Source organism: Ustilaginoidea virens, chromosome 4 (genome assembly GCF_000687475.1).
Source record: "Ustilaginoidea virens chromosome 4, complete sequence".
In the NCBI taxonomy this organism is placed as follows: Eukaryota; Fungi; Ascomycota; class Sordariomycetes; order Hypocreales; family Clavicipitaceae; genus Ustilaginoidea; species Ustilaginoidea virens.
Genome location: NC_057319.1, coordinates 192,059 through 207,742, shown reverse-complemented (window position 1 = coordinate 207,742; position 15,684 = coordinate 192,059). Strand labels below are relative to the sequence as shown.

At 56.1% G+C, this 15,684-nt stretch overlaps 4 protein-coding genes across 4 annotated transcripts; 1 reads left to right on the top strand and 3 right to left on the bottom strand.

Annotated features, from left to right (window-relative positions):
• Nucleotides 1–181: 181 nt before the first annotated feature.
• On the bottom strand, nt 182–1,745 carry UV8b_04564 (uncharacterized protein; the record flags this gene model as incomplete). Its single annotated transcript, XM_043142062.1, has 3 exons — nt 182–1,390; nt 1,517–1,629; nt 1,703–1,745. The coding sequence occupies 3 exons, from the start codon at nt 1,743–1,745 to the stop codon at nt 182–184; spliced, it is 1,365 nt and encodes a 454-aa protein (XP_042997996.1).
• Nucleotides 1,746–2,932: 1,187 nt separating this feature from the next.
• On the bottom strand, nt 2,933–4,765 carry UV8b_04563 (uncharacterized protein; the record flags this gene model as incomplete). Its single annotated transcript, XM_043142061.1, has 1 exon — nt 2,933–4,765. The coding sequence occupies one exon, from the start codon at nt 4,763–4,765 to the stop codon at nt 2,933–2,935; it is 1,833 nt and encodes a 610-aa protein (XP_042997995.1).
• A 5,589-nt stretch (nt 4,766–10,354) lies between these two features.
• On the top strand, nt 10,355–11,796 carry UV8b_04562 (uncharacterized protein; the record flags this gene model as incomplete). Its single annotated transcript, XM_043142060.1, has 2 exons — nt 10,355–11,683; nt 11,752–11,796. The coding sequence occupies 2 exons, from the start codon at nt 10,355–10,357 to the stop codon at nt 11,794–11,796; spliced, it is 1,374 nt and encodes a 457-aa protein (XP_042997994.1).
• A 1,118-nt stretch (nt 11,797–12,914) lies between these two features.
• UV8b_04561 (uncharacterized protein) lies at nt 12,915–14,414 on the bottom strand (the record flags this gene model as incomplete). Its single annotated transcript, XM_043142059.1, has 1 exon — nt 12,915–14,414. One exon carries the CDS (start codon nt 14,412–14,414, stop codon nt 12,915–12,917), a length of 1,500 nt encoding a protein of 499 aa, XP_042997993.1.
• Between the last annotated feature and the right edge of the window lie 1,270 nt (nt 14,415–15,684).

The window sequence follows — 15,684 nt, the reverse complement described above, 5'->3', positions numbered from 1 at the left end:
TCGGAGGTTCGGGGCTCCAACTGCCCGTTTAATTATTTCTCGCTAGGCTTTCCACACCCCCCATATCCGTCAACTTTCCTCCTCCGCCAAAACTCGGTCGACATGTCGCACCTTTGCTTGATGCGTTGCAAAGTTCGGCGTGCTCGCCTCCCTGAACCATTCCGTGCTCCTGCCACCACCCTCAAGAAATCTCCAGCTCCGGAACTTTGCCGTTCGCAAAGCTGTCCTTGTAGGCGCTGTAAAGTCGTTCTACCTCTTGGATGTACAGCTCGTGGTACTTGTCAATCAATTCTTGCGAGGCTTCGGCTCCGTCGGTTTCGTTGATTTCTATCGGTCGACCGACAACAACGTTGACGCAGCGGCGGTAGGGCATCAAGCCCACGTCGTAGTTTAGCAGTCCGCGGCCGTGAAGGGCGGGAATCGTAAACTTGAAGACCTTGAGGAGAATCATCTGTATCCTGTGCACCATTGGGTGCGTTTTCGGGCTGAGCTGGTCGTACAGGTCATTCTCCCCAAACCCTATGACGGGCACAAGGTCTGCCCTGTTCCTCAGGGCCATTTTGACGAAGCCTTTGCGTCCCTTGAGAATGAGACGCAGGGTTCCGGGCTGGGCTTCGAGGGATTCGCGCGCGCCGCCAATGACGATTGTCACGGCGCGGCCCTGGCCGTCATTGTCGGGGCCACCTTTTGACAGCGTGTTTCGGATGGATTCCTTGGACACGGACCGTATTCCCATGGCAAGAATCCAGTCGCGATAAAAGGGCAGTCGAAAATTCGAGTCGAGTGTCAGCAGGCTGTTGGTAATGCCGGGGAACTTGTCCGAGAACCCGAGTGCGTTGGTGGCAAAGGCGCACCAGGCGCCGTGGGAGATGATGCCGTGGGGGTGGTAACCGAGGATGTATCTCCTGTTGGGTGGCAGGTCGAATGTCTTGTGAAGCTTTGCTGGGAAGTAGCCCGAGAAGAGCGTCCACAGGGGCAGGGATCGAAGCCATTCAGACCTGCAAGCAAGTTTCCCATCCGTGGCGGCCGTGGAAAACGACAGGTGGACGAGGTAAGGAACGAGGATGGGCCAGGTGAGGGGATTGGCGCAGGTGAACCAGAAACAAGAGACCATGGCGACGATGGACATGCAGTGGAACAAGACTGCGGCGGTTTGCATGCGGCGCTTGAAGGGGACTTGAAGAGGGGCGAATCGAACGCCCCCGGCCCTCCAGGCCTCTCTCTCGTGGGATGCGCGGTCCATCTCGTCGTTGGTTAGAGGAGGATACGGGATGTGGCCGCCGGAGGCCGCCGGTTTACTGCTTTGGGGCTTGCGGCTCTTGACAGCTCCTGCGTAAGTTTTTTTGCCGGCGGGCGGTGGTTGTACCGGGATGTCATCATGTGTTGCGTCCTAAGAAGGTCCCAGATATACCCTCCATCAGCGAACAGTGACGAATCCCGCGCAGGCACCCGGGGGAAGGAAGAGAGGAAGAGAGGAAGAGAGGCAAGCGAGGGAGAGGGGTGCGGTGGGGTTTACTGTTCGAGTTAAAGACGCTGCTTCATGCTTCCGAGAAGCTCCTGGCCCCAAGTCACCGTTGGCCTTTTCCGCCACAATGGCCTCTTCATTCGTCTCGTCGCTGGCTACACTGTCTGCACGAAAACCTGTCAGCAAACAACGAAGCCGGCCTTGGCTGGTCCGTGTCGCGACAGCTTTCGCACTTGCCTTGGTGCGGCAGCGCATCTCGCGCGGCATGGTTTGCAGTCATCCCCGATGGCGAGGATTGTGCCGAGACGAATAACGATCGTTTTCTACCACAGGCTCGTGTGTGCGTGTGTGCGTGTGTTTGTTTGCTGTGTTTGGGCAAGGGGTCCTGTCTGGCCAGAATCCGAACGTGGTGCTGAGTCCTGACCCCCTCGGCCGGCCGAAGCTGGCTTTTTGTCCCAAAAACCAGACGGGGGTTAGGGCTTCTGCGAAATCAAAGGTCCAAAGGGCAAAGGCGTCATGTCATGCGTGCGTGCAATCGTAGGTGCCGCGGCTGAGCCCCTTCCTTTGTCGACAGAGACAGATTGACGCCTTCCCGCATGGCAGACTCCAGCTGGTCCGTGCTACTCCGGAGTCTTGCGCGGAGTTACTTGCCATTAGGAGAAGCAGGTACCCGTCTCAGAAGGGCTGGCACCTGAAAGGGTTTGGTCTGGTGCTTGGTGTGGTGTTCTTGGCACGGAGCAGTCCGTAAGGGGGGCCCAAGTCCGCGGGGTACCCAGCAGCTCCCAGCAAGTACCTCAGCGGAAGCGTCTGGGTACCTAGGAAGGTACGTACCTAGGTGCCTTCCTTGGTCGCTTGCGCCAGCCTCGAGCGAGGGCAACTCCCGTAGGTTTGGCCGACCGGCTTCTTCACGCCATCAAGCTTACATCCATTGATGCACTCCAGGCTAGCCCTATACAGTGAACTACCCGTCATCCTGGTAATAAGCCGACTTGAGCCATCCCAAAGTACATGTATCCAACGAGACCGCTGGCACGCACAGCCTCAAGCACGCATCCCTTGCCTCGACACGTCGCAGGATGCACCAGCCTGTAAGCCATCGTGGCCCAATGGCTACATATATTATATACCTGGAAACTCGTATGCAGATAAGTGGTACACATGCGCGGTACATCGCCATGACCGCCAGCGCAGCGCGTCTTCATATCGTGGTCGGTAGTGAATATGTGTATATATACATATATAGACAGAGGGGGGAAATAAATAAAAATCCCTTCTCTGCAAAAATTCACACAAGCTCCACATCCTCGAGGTAGAAAAAAGCAAACGATTCCAAACGCCAAAGTGTCAGCACTCTCAAGTTTGGCTCCATCCGGCCGCAGGTATGGTCGGCTCAACGTTCTTTTATTTTTTAAACCTTCTTCTTTACCCCCCCCCCCTCCCCCCTTACAATCCTGTTGTCATCACGCATCAGGTTCCAGCGTTTGCGTCCCGGACATTGAGCTGCTTCCTCAGGCTCGCCACTTCGTGATCAAGAGAACCCACTCTATCAGAAAGAGTCTTGATTTTGTCCTCCAGCAGCCGTATGTATTCCCACACACTTGGATCGCTCTGGGCAAACATGTTTCCGCTGTCGCCGGCGGATTGCCCCCCGCTCGTTGTCCTGTCGTGAGGGTAAGCAGCTGAGCTGGGCCCGACAAACCCAGGATGCGAAAGCCCAGGCAGCTTGGGCCGGTTCTGCACGCCGCGCGGCGAGTGCAGCTCCGACGTTCTCCTCCCCGTCTGCTGTTGCTGTTGCTGCTGGTATTGCTGTGTGATGCTGGGGGAACGTTGTTGCCTCGTCAAGGACGGTCCCTCGTGGCCCGAAATACCCGGGCTGAGCGGCTTCGGACTCTCCGTCATGCCTGCCTGCGAGTACATGCCCGTGCCGCCGCTTCCACCTGGAACAGAGGAGGCGCTTGTGTTGGCCGTGTGATTACTGGTCATGCTTTCAGGCATGCTGGATGAACTCATGGTGCCGACTTGGCTTTGGTGCACCTTTGGAGGATACAGACCGCTAGCAGCAGCAGCAGCAGCAGCAGCAGCAGGTCGAGGACCAGCTGGAGGGTATGTGCGCGAGAGAGACGTGTAATTGTCGCCGGGTGAGTGTTGTGCGCCAATGCTAGGCAGGCTCTGGTGTCTGAGTTCTTCCTCATCCGGGTTATCATAGGCCACCCCCGACATTGTTGATTCATCCCCTTCGCCCATTGCGCCATCCACATCGTCTCCGTCTGCGAAGCTGCCCATACTGGTTCGCCGTCCCGCGCAACCTCCTGCTCCCTTGCTGTGTCGAGCCAGCGCATCGCCCCTTGCGAATTTGCGGTCACATTTGGGGCAGATGTGAGGCTTCTCTCCGGTGTGGAGTTTTCCGTGCCGCTTCAGATCGTGCAGGCGGCGGAATCGCATCTGACACTCGGTGCAGACGTACGGCTTTTCCTGGCTGTGGGTCAAGAGATGGCTCTTGAGGTTGTGATGGCGTGTGAATTCCGTGCTGCAGTAAGGACACTTGTGCTTCTTCCCGCCGCTGGGAGAGGTCGGTGAGGTATGATGGATTTGCCCTGGAATGGGAAAGCTCATGCCCCGGGCCGGAGCCTCGGCTAGGTTGGCAGCAGCTTGAAGAGGTCCTGGATATGACATGGAGCCAGGGTGCGACTTGTCGTCTTCTGCGGGCTGAGTCTGGGCGTTTTCAATTTTGGCCGAGTCCACATCCATGGCAACAGGACTCCCGGTGATTTGCGCAAGCGGCATCACGCCGCCGTTGGCCGACGACGCGTCTTCGTTGCCATCATCGGAGCGCATAACATTCGCAGACGCAATCGAGAGGGCCGTCACTGCCTTGGCAGCCGGCTCCATGCTGGCGGTGGGCGCAACTTGAGGAGCGTCGCTTGGTCGACTCATGGCTTGGGTCAGGCCGGTCATCAATGACGTGAGTATTGTGTGAGACAGGTTGGGGATGACGGAAGACGGGCTTGAAGCCCTGTCCTCGACCCGGCGTCGATACTCGTCTCCGAGGGTGGCAGCTCCGGGAAGACGCACCGGTGGTCGGGGGAATGCAGTCGCGAGAGACGGGCGGGCGGCCTTGGAGGGTGATGGACACTGGTCGGAGACGTGATTGCCGCGAGGGCCGGGAGAGGCGGAATCTTCGTCACGTCGTCGCTTGTTTGGTCTCGCGACGTCTTGGGGTTGAGTGGCAGTCGGCTGGCTCAGGTCGGGTTGAGAGGCTGGGGCGATTTCTGCTGCAAGCAAGCCGTCTTCGGATGCCATGGATTCGCGAGGATCGTACGGATACAGGAAAATAACACAGCAGAATGTGCACGAAGATTCGCAACTTGATAATAATTCAATACACGGGCACATACATGTTGAGGCTGCTGTTGAAGAGGTGTGGCTGAGAGATCGTGGCGAGAGCTGGGTCAAGGTTTTTTTTTTTTTTAAAAAAAAAACCCCCCCGGGAAAAGGTTTTTTTTTTCTGCCCTTTTCCTCGAATTCGTTGTCAGACGGTTCAAGTGGCAAGCAGATGGAAACAATCTGGTCGGGCCCCTTTTCCTTGGCTCAAAAAGAAAAGCGTCGCTTAGGGGGCTACTTTTTGGGGATCATTCCCGCAAAAAAAACACATCATCTGCAATAGCTTCGTGGTTGACTGTCCGTGACGATGCGAGAAAGGTTGATGAGGAGTGAGTGCGGGAGGGAAAGATAGTCTGGCGTCCTTGACGCCAGCTGGGGTCTGGGGCGCAGCTCAACCCACTCAGTGCCAAGCATTGAGACAAGGTACGAGGACTTGCTTCCAAGTTCCAGCAAAGTAATACCAGGCCAGTCTTCTTCTGGCCAAGGCACCTGCGGGTCCCGGGACATGGCTGGGACATGGACGGAGGCGCGTCAGAGGCACTCTAAGCCACTGCCACTGCCCTATTTGCCCCAGCCTGCAGCGGCACATGTACCCTAAGCAGGTCCTCCAGGTACCTTGGCCCTGGGTGCAATTGCGTATTGCGGTTAGGCATCCTATACTGTAGAGTACGGAGTATAGCAGCTGACGCGGACTAATATTTACCCGCCGGTCCTTCCTTGTCTTTGCCCGTTGCCTACATAGGATCTCGATGGAGGGCCATCCGGGATACGGAGTACTCGGTTCAATCGTGATGAATCCAAAGGTTGTAGCCGACGATGGAAGACGAGGGGAAAATTCAGCTCAAGGGCAGTCGGTGATCCGTATGCCGCCTGGTGCCAGTTTGCTTGTGCATGGCAATCGCGGCAGGTGCCAGACTCCGTAGACCCAGGCCGTGATCCGTTCCTTCACCGTAGCCTGTACCCTCGACCACTACTGCACTGCATGATGCTCCCAATCCGTCTGGTCAAGCTGGGGGAAGCATTCCACGGTCGACATTGCATTATGCAATTTCCATGTCCGATTCGTATCGTTACAAACCAAACACTGCGAGCAAAACTCGAACAACAGTAGCACTTTTTACCAAGGCTTGATAGGGTTGGACAGTGAACTTGCCAGAGGTCTCGTCATTGAACCACCTCACCTAACCTAGACACACGAGGGCATCGCTGATGGGGACAGGTAGTCATCAGCTGGCGTCGAATGGCCAATACCCAAGCTGAATAACCCCCAGCTTGCCCGGAATCCGGACGATTGAACAACGTAGGACGAGATTTGAGACGGCCATCGGGTATTACAAAGAAACGGAAAGCAAGGCGAATCGAGACTCGAGGCCAAGGCATGTGATGGTCTGCATATCTCATGGCCAAACGGCTAGATTTTCTCCACCTTGTCCGCCATTATCGTGTCATTGGCACGTGCCTAAATCGGCGCAGATACTATGAGTATGTCCATACCAGCGACAGTTGCCTCCCGTTGTTGTTGTTGTTGTTGCTGCTGTTGCTGTTGCTGTTGTTGTTGTTGCTGTTGTTGTTGTTGTTGGTGCTGCTGTTGTTCCAGTAATTGCCTCCTATACAGACGGCATGCTTACATTTCCATCATTGAACCGGGTGCTCTGCAATGCGCGTCAATACTCTCAACGCATGTGCTTCCGTTGCCAAACCCAGATGTCGCACTTATATTGGACTGATTCCCCTCAATATATATTCAATGAGATGGACCCCTACTTCCGTGGCTAGGAGATGGAAAACAAACGCAGGGGGGGTGTTAGTTATCTCTCTAAGGGGGACTTGCAGGGGGTGTTGCTTCCAGCAGCAGGACTGCACGCACTTTAACAAGGCATGTTCACAAGGCAGGGATAGCAGAGATCCAGGAAGCATTTGTGCGTGTAGTCCGTAGTAGGGGCAGGTAAACAATTCGTACAGTACCACCAGGGAATACCAGAGGACGGTAACTTCGGGTAGGGTTGAGGATTTTTATCTGACCAGGTCAGCAACTAGCACGGCACTCTGGTCTCCTACAACATGCCCCGGAGTCCCAGAGAGTATATGTACTGTAGTAGGTAAGGTATGTAGCTTAGGCCGACTGGTAGCGAGCGTCTGGCATAATATCAATCAATGCATAACCGATGAGGCGACGCTCTTTGCATGGCGCTGCATAGCACTGCAAACCCGTATGAGGTAAATTTTGTGTGCATCGTCGCCGTATCTGGGCGACATCTTGACTAATGTCTCCCGTTCATCAATCTGCTACATACATACTCGGGTGGCTGCCATGCCAGCCTTTATCGCAATCATGCACGCACCGATGATTGTGGTCTTTTTTTTTTTTTTTTACTTTTGTAACCCGATATCCGGCCAAGCGGACGCTAGGGAATAACGGGAGTAATGCATCCCAATTGCTAGCCATCAGTCGCAACAGCGAATTTAAAAAAAAAAAAAAAAAAAAACCTTGCCTAGATGCCAGCACCTCCAGTGTCCAATGTCCAGACTCCGTGCTGCTCATAAGAGTCGAGTTCCTCATGAAATACGAGCAGGCGGACAATTAAAAGTCAATCGAGAAAAGCCCGCAAAGCGCATTGTCGAGCACATCCAGACTCCAAACAATCATCCACGCCACCGCCGTTTGAGCCACGTGGCCTCAGCTGTCTGGGACCTGGGTGCAAACTCTGCAAACCGACCGTCCAGCGAATCGACGACTCGTCCCTCGAACTGTCTGGTTTCGTATGGATTCTTTCCGCTGCGCAGTACGGGGTACTAAGTTTAGGTATCTCCCCTGATTTCCGTCTGCTCAAAGCCATCGACGATCCCGCCCATATTCATATCGGGTATAACAGAAGCTGGACCCCTCCGGACTGCTTCGCCGACGGAAGAAATACAGGCAGGGTCTTTGCTCGCTTTGATGCCAGCCTATCTTTTTTCTCACCTGACGCGCTGTCAAAAACATCAACTAATCTGATCTATTCTGTTAAATATCGCGCGCGGGGGGCCGCCTATCAAGTGCTGCGCGGCAATACTAACCAGACGGGAATAATAAAAGGCCAACTGGTGCTGGGGTGTGGCTGACTCTCCCAGTCTCATTGATGTCCTGAAACTGTCGTGGCCACGGAGTCTGTCTTCAACTAAACACAGCATTGTGCATTGGGTTGCGCAACGGGGACAGAAGGGGAAGAACCACCCCAACGCAAACGTTTTGTCGCGCCACGCTCCATGCCGCTTGTCTTGGCGACTAAACGTCATCACCCTCTCGGCCAATCAGACGGCCTTGGCCTTTCTAATGTGAGGGGTTACCGTAAAAGATGGGCAGCGATTGATGCGATGCTGCCAGTTGACCTGAACCATGACTGAGGCTACTCCGTACAGTACTTGCCCATAGTTTGCCCGATGGCGGCAACTGAGCTCTCGCTTCCATAATGACGAGAGGCCTGGGGTTTGCTCCAAGGGGGGCTGCGGCAATCAGGTACCTACAGACGGATGTTTAATTATTTATTCGTCGACTGATCTTGTTTTGCAAACTGCGCGTGCCTTTTCCTTGCCCCATTGGCTGTGGCAGCAGGCACCATCGAGAGGATAGTGGACCCAGACACACCGAAAACGGCTAGCTTCAGGTACGGAGGCATGAAACCAGGGTACCAAGGTAGCACGACCCCTGAGGGCTTTCTCCCCACCCCCTTTCTTTTTCTCGTCTGTTTGTGTTTTTGCGAGCCAAAGTCGTTTTTGCCTGCACCTGACAGTTGAATGCCACAGCTGGCCACGATTGTTCACCGCCGATTCTCGGGTGCCCCTGACATGAACCAATCATCATCATCATCCCCGTGCTGCCCCGACCATGGGAAAGGAAACACGCAAAAAAAAAAAAAAAAACCGCACTTTTTTCTGTCGTCCTGGCTTGATGCAGACAATGGATGCGATGGTACCTGCTTCTGTAGCACTGTCTTGCCCGTGATAAGCATATGGCCATGGCTAACGCCGGGTCTTGACAAAAGCGCGCCTTCGGCCAGTAAGCATCTCGTCCTCACTGTTGGTGCTGTGGGCTTTGCATTGGTGATGCGCGGGCTATGCCTCCCTCCCGCCTCAACCACTCACTCTGTTGAGAAAAGCCCAACCGGAAAGAGCATGCCGCGCAACGCCTAGGCGATGGTCTCCCAGGATACGGACTCGGGGTAGCGTCTCTCTCGGCATGTTATACTTGGGTACGGAGTATGTCGGTTGGAGTTTGGTTCATGGATGGCGGCGTCGGCACAGCCGTTGGATGGCTCCAGTGTCCAAGCCAGGTCCAGACTCCACCAGACGCTATCCACCCACCACCAGCACAGACCACGCAGCCTAGGAGACCTCAAGTATCCTCTAGCAATCCAGCCTGGTCCATTCTTGCTTGTATCAATGTGTTGTAGCATGCGTCATGCCATGGTCGAATGCCGGCCGGCGCAGTTGGTCCCTTGGCATCGGCCATCTTTTGCCTACCTACCTTACCTAGGCATGGATGGACTATGCTTTCCAGTCCGGCCCGCGACATTGGACCAGACCCTGCTCCAGGTTCCGGTGTTGAGGGCTCAAAAAATGGCAGTCAGCCATTCGAACCAAGCTGCCAAGTGGTGAGGCCCGTATCTCATTGATATAACCGAAATCCGCGACGCAAAGTTTTGGAGGGTACATGCTACTCTGGCCGTGGGTACCGCACGCCTGCAGTGCGTGTGCATGCCAGCCAGGTACCAGACAGACTACGTCCGTAGACCAGACCAGACTGCATGCGGCGCTGGATTCGTAGCCAAGGCGCTCGTGGCGTCGTCAGAGGTTCAGGCCGTCCGCTGATCCACTACCTGCAAAGAGGGGCGCTTACGGCGTCCCACTCCCCGTTCAGGAACATGTTAATTTCCCGTATTATTTGCCTGCACCCCGGCCAGCCCCCCCTCTTTCCTGTTGGCCTGGCCTGGCCCTTCGGTACCAGGTTCGAACAGAGGGCCCCAGCCGTCTGGTGCATTTTCTCGCCACCATTACTTCCCCTTGCTTTCTCTCTCCTCCCTTTACCTTTGGCTTCGTTCTGGTGCTTGTCCTCAGCAGCATCGCGTTGCGTCCTTTCCAACTGAGAGTTTAGCTCTCTACCACGCTCCTTAGAACCTGACCTATCGCTTGAAGACGCTCTCTACCTCATCTTGGCTCGATTCTTATCCTACGGCTTGTGCAAATAGATTACCGATTGAGGTAGGTTTCACACTGTTTGCGCGAGACGGCCTTTGCCGTTTGTTAGCGACCCCTATCGCCATGCGGCTTCCCTCTCTTTTCGCCCTTTCTCTCTCTCTCTCTCCCCCTCTTTCTTCTTCTTCTTCTTCTTTTTTTTTTATTTCCCCATTTCCCATGTCAAAATTAAGATCAGTCCTTCGCTCTCATCAAGAAAACGACTGGCTAACAGCCATGTCCCTTCCCCAGGTCGGGCAAAGGCAACTTTAAAAAGTTCAACTTGACGGTCCAAAAATGAGGAATATCATTCAAATTACCATTGCGGCCACCCTAGCTATAGGGGCGACTGCCAATTCTCACCACCACCTTCATCGCCACGCCAAAAAAGAAGCCCCCGCCAGCCCAGACAGCAGTCATGGTCCCAACGTCGTTGTTGAATACGTTCCTGGCCCAGTCGAGATCGTTTATCAGCTCGATGGGAAAGTTTTGAACCCCGAGGAGGCAGCAGCTGGTCTGAAGGGTGGTCTGTTTGTCGTGGTCGGCGAAACCACGCCCACCTACACGCCTCCTCCTCCACCGACGTCTTCGTCTAGCACTGCTAGCACCACCAGCGAGAAAAGTCTCGGAGCGCAATTCCTCGAGAAGCCGACCTCTTCGTCCTCTTCTTCCACGCCAGCTCCGACGACCTCATCTACCACGTCGTCTGCGACGCCGTCTCCGACGTCGTCATCCGCCGCGGCGTCAACTACGTCGAGCACTACGTCCAAGCCCCAGCCTACGAGCTCCCAGGCTTCCAAGCCTAGCTCTCCCAGCGGTGGTAGCGCCGGCAAGGGACTTGACGCCGAATTCCCCAGCGGAAAAGTCCCGTGCTCTGTATTCCCGTCTGACTACGGTGCCGTGCCTCTCGACTATTTGAATTTTGGAGGATATTCCGGCCTCCAATTTCTCTCCGACTTCTCGTTGGCGACTTCTCTCAGCATCAGCAACATTGTTACTGGCATTGCAGGCAATACTTGCGGGCCAAACTGCATGTGTTCGTACGCATGCCCACCAGGCTATCAAAAGTCGCAGTGGTCTTCCGCTCAGGGCTCGACCAAACAATCTGTTGGCGGCGTTTGGTGCAACAAGGATGGTTATTTGGAACTCACTCGCCCGAGCGTTAAAACTCTCTGCATTCCTGGCGCTGGCGGAGTCACCGTTCAGAATGATCTCGGCGATGTTGTGTCCATCTGCCGCACCGACTACCCAGGAACTGAAAACATGGTTATCCCTGCTGCTGCTGAACCGCATAGCAAGATTGTCATCACCAATCCCATCCAGGATAAGTATTACCAGTGGGACGGCAAGCCCACTTCCGCGCAGTACTACATCAACAAGAAGGGTCTTTCTCCGGACAAATGCTGTCTCTGGACCTGTGCCGTGGATCCTCTTGGTTGTGGAAACTGGGCTCCAATGATTCTGGGTGTCGGTCAGGCTTCGGACGGTATCACATACATTTCCATTTTCCAAAATCTGCCGACAAGCACTGCCAAGCTGGACTTCAACATTGAAATCTCCGGCGATGTTAGCTCGAAGTGCTCATATGTCAACGGAGCTTTCAGCGGCGGCACGGATGGCTGCACGGTGAGTTTTAGTCCAACGCCCCAAAATTTTTTTTTCTCTTTCAGTTGATGCTAATACCAGTTGAATAGACGGGAGTTTCAAAAGGCGGCAAGGCTGTGATTCGCTTCTACTAGCCGCCGGAACGCGTATCCGTTCTCGAGGTGCCATGTGGAGGGTTTTTATTTTATTTTATTTATTTTGGATCTTCGTTTGCATATACTTGTCATCAGGGCGTCGGATGCGGCAGGCAGAGGTTGGCAACACGAGCTGAACCAAATCCTCGGTGCGCGGGAACAACGGTGGGCAGTCGACTGACGACCTCTTGGGGACTACATTGAATCGACCAAGCATCCAGATTGTCTGCTTCAACACTCGGCAGGTGTTTGTCGCTCTCTCTTGCCGGCAAGATCTTGGCTCTTTGTTGTTTAAATTTAAGTAATGCTTTTTATCTTATATTTGCCGTTCTTTAGTTGATTGCAATGCAGCTGTTTTTTTTTTTTTTTTCTTTCTACATTGACGCTCACGTTTGAAGACGGCATCGCTTGCATCTGCATGGTCCCAGCACATCGGAGGCAACCGGTCGCGTCATTTCCGACGTCCGCGACGATGCAAGCATCTAAATTGTAGAAACAACCAAACAAGCTGAGAAATCTGCCGCGAGACGCCGTTTTCCAGGGACTTCCCGTCTCTGCACCTGCCGCCCACCGCCCAAGCTAGATAGTTGTATCGGCCGAGGACCTGCGCACCGGGCGCGCAGTAGTAGGCAGACTCCCGCGGGGACCCCGGCCCCCGCGTGAAACTTCCAGACGTACTCGGTGACATGTGGAATAGAGAGACGGCGCCGAGACTCGAGACAGACTGGCTGGGATCTTGCCATCACGCCGGGGTGCTTGGGTGTCCAGAGCGGGCGTCTATCTGTTGGTGGGGGGGGGGCCACAGCAATAAAGGGCGCTGGGCTGTTCGGCTTGCTGCCGGGTGCGCAGCAAGCTCGCGGCTGATGAGGAGCACCGGCGGACAAAGGAGGTGCGTGCCCCGGGAAACGAGATGTATTCTACGGCACGTGCTACAGACGCTATGGGAACGCTTGCCGGGCTGCTGCCGTGCAGACAGGTCCTGGGGCGGGATGATGCTGCTTAATGATACAAACCCCTGGCCACCGAACCTGCTGCCCATGCAGACAAAGTCCCGCGACAGGATGGTGCTGCTAAAGGATACCTCGCGCGACTCCAAACACCCCCCTTCGTGAAACACCTCACAGCTCCATTCGAGTGCCTACTGCGGCTTCGCGAGCCCGTCGAATCTCGTCGCTCCGCTCTTCGTTCTGCTCCTTCATCCTCTCCTCGACCTCCTGCCGGAGGGCGCCGAGATCGGGTGGGATGGCCTGCATCTGGACGCTCGGGGCGGCTTGGACGAAGCGAAGCTGTTCCGAAACGTGCTGGACGATTTCCTGCAGGCGCTTTTGAGGATTGCGATTCTGTCGCGGCTCGCCCAAGATCTGCTCAAGCGTGGGGAAAAGGGTGTCCTGCCTGAACTGGCTGCGCCAGGGGGTGTGCTGGGGGAGGACGGGGTTGATCTTGTCCTGGCATCCGATGGCGATGCTGGTTTCGTAGGTCCAGGCGCGAGCAACGTTCCGGGGCGTGTAGCCGCCGCCGCCGAACAGGATGAGCGGCAGGCCGACCTTTTTGCAAAACTCGACGCACGCGCCGTGGCCCTGCACCTGGAGGTTGAAGCGGCCCAGGCGGTCGCCGGCGAGGGAGTCGGCGCCGCACTGCAGGGCGATGGCGCTGGGGCGGAACTTTTCGACAATCTTGCCAATGATGGAGTTGAACAGCATCTCGTACTGCTCGTCGGTGATGCCGTCGTTTAGAGGCACGTTGACGGCGTGGTGAGCGCCCGGGTTGTGCTCGTTCTTGGGGCCGTTGTCGTCCAGGGCTCCCGTGCCGGGGAAGAAGTTGGTGGGGTCGTACTTGTGAAAGGAGACGGTCATGACGCGGTCCGTGGAGAAGAAGGCCTCCTCGACGCCGTCCCCGTGATGGACGTCGATGTCGATGTAGAGGACGCGGGGGTAGAAGCGGAGGAGCTCGAGAATGGCAATGACAATGTCGTTGATGTAGCAGAAGCCCGAGGCCTCGGCCTTTTTGGCGTGATGGAGGCCGCCCCCCCAGGCGATGGCAATGTCCGACTGGTTGGACGTGATCTTCCGGGCGGCGTCGAGCGCGCTGCCGGCAGACATGGAGCAGTAGTCGTACAGGCCATCGAAGAGCGGGCAGTCGGAGCCGCCCAGGTTGAACTTGAGGTCGGGATTCTGGTTTTCCAGGTCCCGCGGGACCGGTTCCGGCAGGACGGTGCCGAGGAAGTCGAGGTAGTCGGTGGAATGGAAGGAGGCCAGCTCCTCGTAGGTTGCCGCGCGGGAGATGTAGTTGTCCATGGCGAAGGACATGCCGTACGAGTAGATGAGGCTCTTGGAGAGGGTGAGGCGCCACGGCTTCATGGGGTGCGTCATGCCGAAATGGTGCTTCTCCATGTCCGGGTTGCAGTGGAACGAGACGTTGCAGCCCCGGGGCCGGGTTATGCCGGATTCCTCGGCGAGGCGCTTGCACTTGTTGTAGAACTTGGCGTTGTCCAGCTCGCTGGGCTGGCCGAGGGGCGTGCTGCCGTACTCGTGGATGATGGCGTCGTCGTCGTCGACGTCTTGCTTGTGCGGAAGATAGTTGGGTTTGGGGACCCGAAACCGGTATGGGTTGATGTCCATGGCTGCGCAGCCCGGCCCGAGGCGATGGCGATGCTCAATCTTTTTGTCATGGAGCGGTTGTTGGGCGGCAGATTACGTGTGTGTCATTGCGATGGCGTGGAGAGGGGAGCACGGGGCTTGTGATGGACGGCGATCATGCCTGATCTCTGGATCATGAAGGCAAGAAGCATGGGGTTGATGTCGAGTTGCAGCACAGCAGCGACTTTAGCCTCTAGCAGCTGGGTGGGGGAGGGGCTGGAGTCTTGTGTGTTCGGGGCAGGCACGGGCACCGGGGAGCCTCACCTCACCCCGATCACTGCACACCACACCTCTAGGCACCTGGGCACCTAAGTCTGTACTCCGTACCGGGTAATATTGACATAATACATACATACGGAGTAATACGGCTGGATCCATTGCATTGGAAACCATGAGCAGCGCGGGAAAACTCTGCTGATTAATTCGTCAGCCACCGCTGCCGAGGCTGACGCCGTCTGGCCAATCCCTTTCCAGACCAACTTTGCCCTTGGGCCATCAGCCTTGGTCATGATGAGCCTTGGTCGTTAGCCTCCCTCTTGCTTTGTCTTTTTTTTTTGTCTTTTTCTCTCCGACCAAAGTTTTGCGACTAGAGGGGGCGCCGACAAAAGCATCCTGCTCCATCGAGCAAAACATCTCCAGGAGGGGTTTTCTTGTGTCTAGACCGCTCCAGCTGGAAATCCGACAATTTAGGTGAGTGGATTCGATGAAGCGCGCGAGGCAGACGTGCGTTCGCACAATGTCGCGGCGCAGCTTCCAGACGACTTGGCACGCAGCACGCAGCACGCAGCACGCACTTGCTTCTTTGCTTCTTCCCCGCCCCCAGCTCTCCGGCCCTGTGACTCCAAGGAGGCAGGCTGGGGCCTTGCTTGTCATTGAGGTCAGCCGCAAACAACATTGAAGTCTTGCGTTTGCCCCCTTGGGCAGCAAGCAGTCCCCATGCCTCGGCGGCCACAGCGCTGGCAGCTGCTGCCGGACGTCGTGCTGGTGCCAGCGCTGACCTGGGCCATGCCTGGGCCCTGGCTAGGCCACCCCCCCCGCCCCTTCCTTCTCAGCGGTTGGGGCGGACATGGCATGCCCCAGTCAGCTGCTGCTCTCATCGGCAAGGCGGCAACTGCCACCCAGTGGCCTGGCCAGGCTAATCTGCCAAGAGGTAGGAGCTATGGCCAGCCGTGCCTACCCCCAGCCGTCTGCAATCCCCGGGGCCCCTACGGAGTACGGAGTACCTCAATTCAATTCCCGTTTTCCAATTCCC